Source organism: Limulus polyphemus, unplaced genomic scaffold (assembly GCF_000517525.1).
Source record: "Limulus polyphemus unplaced genomic scaffold, Limulus_polyphemus-2.1.2 Scaffold647, whole genome shotgun sequence".
Classification (NCBI taxonomy): domain Eukaryota; kingdom Metazoa; phylum Arthropoda; class Merostomata; order Xiphosura; family Limulidae; genus Limulus; species Limulus polyphemus.
The window spans coordinates 23,063-30,624 of NW_013666257.1; the positions used below are offsets into that span (position 1 = coordinate 23,063).

The following is a 7,562-nucleotide window of genomic DNA, read 5'->3' on the forward strand; positions in this document are numbered from 1 at the left end:
TGAATTGTGTTTTTATTAATACCAACTCACTTGGTTAAAGTCTTAAGTGAACATTTCTGTGTTATGACTAATGCTTCAAACACTAACTCCAATAACTGGAAAAAAACAGGTCTCTAATTTAATAAATATTTGAGGATAAGTTATTACCATAAAATGCTAGTATTCAGCAATATATATATATATATACATACTCATAAAAAGTGTAGTTAATTAGCTTTTCAAACAATAAAATACTACTATTCAGATATTTTTACTTAAATATAATTAAATTTAAACCTTAGCCTTTGTGATTGATGGATTAGATCACATGAACATACTTGACTAGTAGTAATTTATGTTGTGTGTAAACCTCATTTCAATATGTATTAGTTAGATATGATCAAGATGGAAATTTTGATTTTGTATCTGCACAATAAAAATGGATGATTTTGGTAACTAGGTATTTATTAAGTAGTAATTAAATGGTTATTTAACGGTACATGTACAGGGTGATTTAAATCTTTATTACATTGTTTGTACTTATATAAAATACTCTATTTCTAATGTTTAGACCATATGATAAAGTACTGTGCATGTCTTTTTTGATAATTCTGTTAAGAGCTAGATGCAGAAGTAAGAGCAGATACTAAGGTAATAAGCAAGTTTCATCACAGGATCAGTAGCCAAAGTAAGCAGATACTAAGGTAATAAGCAAGTTTCATCACAGGATCCAGTAGCCAAAGTACAAGCAGATACTAAGGTAATAAGCAAGTTTCATCACAGGATCCAGTAGCCAAAGTAAGCAGATACTAAAGCAATAGGCAAGTTTCATCACAGGATTAGCAATAACATAGGGACTGGTTAGGTCAAAAACCATGCACATTGTTTACATTCTTTGTAGTATAATAATATTAAAAACAAGACAATCACCCCCGTTTCAAATGATGAATAATATATACTTATATACAAAATATATTTTATGATACATTTATGTTATTATAAAATTCAGAGTCTTAAGTATCAACGTTTTCTGATAAATAAAATATATCAATTAGAACAAAGGTCTGTCAAAAATACCCAATAACAATCTTCATTTTTACTTTATCACTAATTCTATTATATCAAGCACATTGTTAAAATATTCCTTATTGTAAGTTGGATCCGGGTTTGAATTCAAGAAAAAATCAAACATAATTTAATATCAGAAGTTCGTCAAAAGTTAACCATGCTATGTATATTGTTTTTTGCATGAAAAGTATTTTATTCTTAAAGGAAATTCAATGTTTAAGAAGAGAGCAGAGTGTAATGTCTACATTTTACTAGATCCTATGATGAAACTTGCCTATTGCCTTGTATCTGCTCTTACTTTGACTACTGTGGTAAATTTAGTAAAGACCTTTGTTTTTTTGAAGGATATTTTATTAAGTACAGCTTGAATACTTAATAATTTAATGTATGATATTTGTGATTTAATCACACCTTTTCCCTGTGTAGGTTTGAAGTAAAATCAATATAATGGTGGAGTACAAAAATAAACTTTGTTCTAAAAATCCAGGTTTTTTTATTACTGCAGGGTGTTTTGCCAAGTCCTAATTATGTTCATGTACACGGTGGTTTCATTCATGAAAAAGATGTAAAATGCTTATTGAATTTTTTTCAAAGATACAGAAATACTTACTTGACAGTCAACAATACATTTTTTACCTAGAGATCTTGTCCATACATACTCATTTACACAGCCATACCACTGAAGCCTGTCTATTTTCTTTCCAGCCATTACTTTGGTTTTGTATAACTGGATATACTATGGTGGCATTTCCACCAATGGATGACATTATAATGAACCTTCATTTTTTATTCTAATTTTGTGATTGGTCAGAATAGGGATTCTTATTTATTGGAAACTATGGAGAAAATGATCAACTGCAATGTTAGTAAAAACAACTTTTGGCCTCTGTTGAAATATAACAGCTAAATTCCACTTATTGCTAGGTGACAATGCTAAACAAATCCACACTTGTGAATTAACTAATTTGACAGACACTCTGATTGCTTCCCACCCCAGATTAAAAATGCCTCCAAAACCTTTTGAACCTTTTCATTTTTCTACTTAATGATACTCTGGTGTTTTTATTTAAAACTTTCTTTAATGTATGAAGTCAGAGGTTAAACAGCCATGTTTAATAAAAGGTTATCATCATGTAATATTAATTGGTGCAGAGATCTCAGTTACTGTAGAACATGCTACACGGGAAAGACATAGATCTCAGTTACTGTAGAACATGCTGCAGAGGAAATACATAGATCTCGGTTACTGTAGAACATGCTACACGGGAAAGACATAGATCTCAGTTACTGTAGAACATGCTGCAGAGGAAATACATAGATCTCGGTTACTGTAGAACATGCTACATGGGAAAGACATAGATCTCAGTTACTGTAGAACATGCTACACGGGAAAGACATAGATCTCAGTTACTGTAGAACATGCTGCAGAGGAAAGACATAGATCTCAGTTATTGTAGAACATGCTGCAGAGGAAATAGATAGATCTCGGTTACTGTAGAACATGCTACATGGGAAAGACATAGATCTCAGTTACTGTAGAACATGCTACACGGGAAAGACATAGATCTCAGTTAATGCAGAACATGAAGACTTCGATCAGTCATGTTGATACTGTTACAACAGAAGATAAGGATGAACAAGAAATGCTGGATAAGATGTTTTAAATATCAGTGCATTTCAATTTTAAATCTTACTGATAAACTTTCAGTTTTCTTGTATTCAATACTTTTTTGATTCTGTAAAGTATACAAACAAAATTGAACCTAACCTCACATTAATTCTTGTAATTCTTTTAAAATGAAATATGTAAAACAACTCCAGCTGACCTCGGCTCTGTTAAGTGAATTGTTGTAGTTGAGACTACAGGAATAATCCACCATAACTACTGGCCAATCATGGTCTTGGTGATGGTTGCATGCTTTTCCTTCCCTTCTCAGAAATTATCTAAGGCATTTTACTAATAAAAGTTTTCATGTCATCTGCTGTGAGACAGTTTACAATCAGAATTTATTTGTTGAACTTAACATAATCCTTTTTTTCACCCTATAACTGCAATTTAAAAATCCTTATAAAATTGGCTTACTTGAAAAATACCTTACCTAAGCATTATATATATGTGTTCTAAAAATAATTTCTATCCACAACTTACATGAAGCTAATTATTACAAAACAATTAACTAATTTTTATTTGGGATTTGACATCAAATCCTGTAAGAATCAAAATTTCACTGATGAAAGTTTTTAACTCTACAAACCCAGAATTTCCACTATTTTGGGTCCATTGTACTATTGGCTTTCAAATAAATATTTCACAAACTGCTAATATATATATATGTTTATACACATATCTTTATGATAATTTTTAACACAAGAAATACATATTTTCTCCAAATTACAAGGATAAAATATTTGTCTTTGTAGAAAGTTTTCTTGAGTTATCTAAAAGAAGTACAGATCAAATGTTGGAAACCAGTATTCTCTGTGAAGCAGGTTTTTTGAGGTAAATTTCATAAGGCTAGAATTCTCAGTGATATTCGTGAGTAATTATGTTTTCCAGACATGTCCATTATACTTTCTGATAAACAATATCAGTTAGCTGTAAGTAAAGAAAGATAATAAACAGCATCCTCGTATTAGCATGACGGGTATGTAAACAAATACATTCAAGGTATATAGTATGTGGGCGTGGAATAAGATTTGATTTTAGGCTAGAGAATTTACCGAGATAAACACTAATTTCTATTCTTTAACGTAACAATTTGTGAATTATGTAAAGTATTAGAATACAACCATGAAGCTTTATTTTAAAACTGCTTTGAATTAATGAAAATTAAATATATTTACAAGGGTATGTCAAAACAGTTTCACCAGTCTCTGACGATAAATAAACGTTTCACAAACTATATATATATATATATATATACACACACATGTACACATAGAAAGCAACATATATACAATATGTTATTCAATGTTTTACTCTTCTGTACAACAGTTGGAAAGCATTTTCAAATGAAAAAAATCAAGTTTTTACTGATTTTCTGATGATTTCATGAATTCCTTTCTAAATGACAATACTGATGGAAGACTTGATCTCAATAGTGGCTCAATGGGATCTGTTTTGTATGGGTTATCGTAAGCTGTTGAGATGACAACATTCCGAAATTGTCGTCTTTTTCTACCTCTAGATCCTGGACGTCGTACAAGTTTTTCACCTCTGTACCTGTAAACAATACCGGAAGTTAATTAATATCAGAAACAAAAATCAGAATAATTACAAAATGAAATGTAGACGTTCGCATACAACTTAAATATAAGAATATTACCAAAAAAAATTTTAAAGAAAAAAACGAATAAATGAACACAAAAAGTACAATAAAAACTTTCATAATGAACATTATGTATTTTAATAGGTGGCCATTATAATTTTCTGCTAGAGCTATAATTACTTGAACTAAAAGATATCTCATTCTGTATAGAAATACTGCCACTATAGTTCTTAAATAAAATACTTTTTCAGTAAAAAGAACTTAATTGCGAGTAATAAAACCAACAAAAACTGCTTGAACAGTAATCTAATAATAGCATTAAGCTTTAATAGTGAATATCAAATCACTGCATTACCGAAATCCTCGAGAGAAGTTGATTAAACCAATGGCACAGCCATGTAAAATAAAAATGTATGATTTTTTTATGGTCTACAGTACCAATTTCTAATTTAATTCTGTGCATTCGGTCAGATCTTTAAACTTAATCAAAAGAGTAATAGAATTTGTATCCAGGAGCATCATTTCACAATTTTTTTTAAGGGGGGTGTGTGTGGGAAAAGAATATCGACCTCCACGGGCCATCCAATTCAACTGGACAGCTCTGCACTACGATATAATTTATGTACACGTGTTACTTGAGCCTGACTAGAAACATCTCACAAAAACTGCCAACCCCCTCTTCTGAGGTGATGAGGAGCTATCTCCCCCTTCCTCCCCAGATAATGCCCCTGTTTGTATCATATATTTAAATTTTTTGCAATAGAGTAGTTTACATTTTTGGAGCAAACCATGAAGTTTGCAGCTATAAAAGCACTGTGTTATGTACCTTATTCACACGATACTCCAAATAACAAGAGTAATAAATACTCAAAGTGTGCCACAAGAAGTAACAAACATCTATTTACCCAAAGCCTGATTTGTTCCTTGGGTTCTGTCCTTTATCAACAACTGGTTCAGCAGGACCAATGACCGTTTTTCCCAATCCTTGTCCATCTCGCCAACCCTGTTTTTCCATCAACCGGCGCCCAATACCCTAAAATAATAAGCAAGATGTAAACAGATTTTCATTGGCTTTGAATCCTAATAATGGAAAATTTCAAATAAGTATGCAGCTTACAAAATTTGCCAAATTTCGTGACATGTTCTTAAAAAAGTTATTTTTATTGACTTATTACTTGGTCAATTATAAATCTTTTGCTTAAATACACATTCAAAACAAATTTATCAGTTTTTACACACAAAAATAATAAGAGGGGACACTCGACAAACAGGTACTAAAAATGCCTTTAGCCTTTGAGGACTGAAAACTACCACCACTTACAACACCTATAAATTTCATCTGACCATCACATACTACATTCAAGTCTCCTCCAAAACCCTAAACTTACATTTAATTTTGGAAACTTTCCACCACTGAACAGAATCTGGAAATTATAACTATTCTTTAAAATAAATTAATGGAATTCTAGCGGGTTTTTTTTCCATCTAAAATTCTTTAATTTTGAAGGAAAAAGTTACTCTGCACACAGTAGTTATTTGTATTAGTTTAAATTTGGTGTTCCTTGTAACTTTCATCACAGATTTTGTCCTTAATACAGATACAGTGTATAGGCATCTCTGTGAGCTGGTTAAAATTACTGTGAATTTCTAAGTTCATAGTTTTGTTATTAACCTTTCTGGTAGCATTCACAGAAATCTTGATTTCATGTTCATATCCAAAATTTAAGAATTTCAGTGATAAATTTTTATGTTCCAATTGTTTGCTGTTACTACCACCTAGTGACAAAAAAGGTTACTAAAATGTATAATAAAGTCTTAAACCAAATTCGATAACTTCATCATAGCCACAAACGATTTTAATGCTGGAAGATAATTTTTGTATATACATTTCACTACTACTGTTCTAAAACCTCTTCTAAAAACAAAATGTTTTTGTGAGTAACTAACAATGATCTTTTTTTTTTATGGTAGAGGTTTATTCTTTTTGATATCCATTAATTAGATGTATAATTTTCTTTATAGCTTACCTTCGTGTGATTCTCAAAAAATCCTATTTTTGTGTTGAAAGTCTCATCATCATCATCATCTATTCCATTTCGTAACCTGGTCTCACGCCTCATTTGTAAAAAGTCCAGGGCATCTTTGTCTCCTGCACCTAACAAATTAGTTAGAAGTAACTGTAAATGAGATCAAGAATTATTTTTTCTGTCAAAATGTGAATGCTATATACTTTTTTTTACTCCCACACTTATACAAGTATAGAAATTATGTAAAATAGGAAAATAAATTATGAAGATTTGAGACAGCTATTTGTGGGGTAATAGATTTATTTCTGTACAACTTTAATCTCTAACTGTCTTTGCTTAAAACATTTAAGGTACAAGTACATTCATGATGGGGGAAAACGAAGTCTAATAACGAAGATGGTTGACGGGTTCACAATTCCTACAAATTAAAAACAAACAACTCTCCAATCTTCTACTCTGGAATTCAGCTCAGACTAATATACAGACCTAGCCTCTGCATTAAAAACTTATTTCAATATAAAGATCAACTACTTCAACTTCTACGTTCATGGCTCGTGTAGTGACTGTAATGTCACGTAAGTTGGCAAAACGAAATTCCACTTAAAAAACTAGAGTCTGTGAACACTTAGGAGTATCTAACAGAACCAATCATCCATTACTTAAACCCAGCCATTCATACACATTCTGAAACCACAGGCCACAGTATTTCCTTTAATGATTTTGTCTATCACTACCACACGATCTTCAGACCTTGAACTCTACATAAAGAAAGTTTACTCATAGCTAAAGACCACCCAACTCTTACTGACTCACAAAGCTCTTTAGATCTAAAATTATTCTAAATTTTCACACTTAAACTCCACTGTTGCACAATATATCTATAATCCTTTGTTTTATCACTCTGTTTACCTATTCTCTTAATAACGAAGTAAACTAATGACTGTGATATTATAGTTTTAGTTAATAATCATCTTCATAACACGATTTTCAGATACTGCTGAAGGTGGAATGGGTGTATTCTGAAACATTCAAACCTTGTAAATAAAACACATCCAATCAAAAATATATTCATAAAAAAATATATATTCATACTTAAAAACAACAACAACAGAAATCTGAAAGCCCTAAAACATACTAGCGTCACTCACATAAAACATACTATCGTCACTCGCATAAAACATACTATCGTCACTCGCATAAAACATACTATCGTCACTCG

At 31.1% G+C, this 7,562-nt stretch overlaps 1 protein-coding gene across 1 annotated transcript in view; it reads right to left on the minus strand.

The window, feature by feature from the left end:
- Positions 1-4,009: 4,009 nt before the first annotated feature.
- LOC106459680 (G patch domain-containing protein 3-like) overlaps positions 4,010-7,562 on the minus strand; it is a 12,013-nt gene continuing 8,460 nt past the window's right edge. The window contains exons 4-6 of the mRNA XM_013919321.2: positions 6,344-6,471; positions 5,222-5,349; positions 4,010-4,270 (exon numbers count right to left, since the gene is read on the minus strand). Coding sequence (XP_013774775.1) covers positions 4,078-4,270; positions 5,222-5,349; positions 6,344-6,471 — 449 coding nt within the window. The 3' untranslated portion in view covers positions 4,010-4,077. The remainder of the gene's footprint in view (positions 4,271-5,221; positions 5,350-6,343; positions 6,472-7,562) is intronic.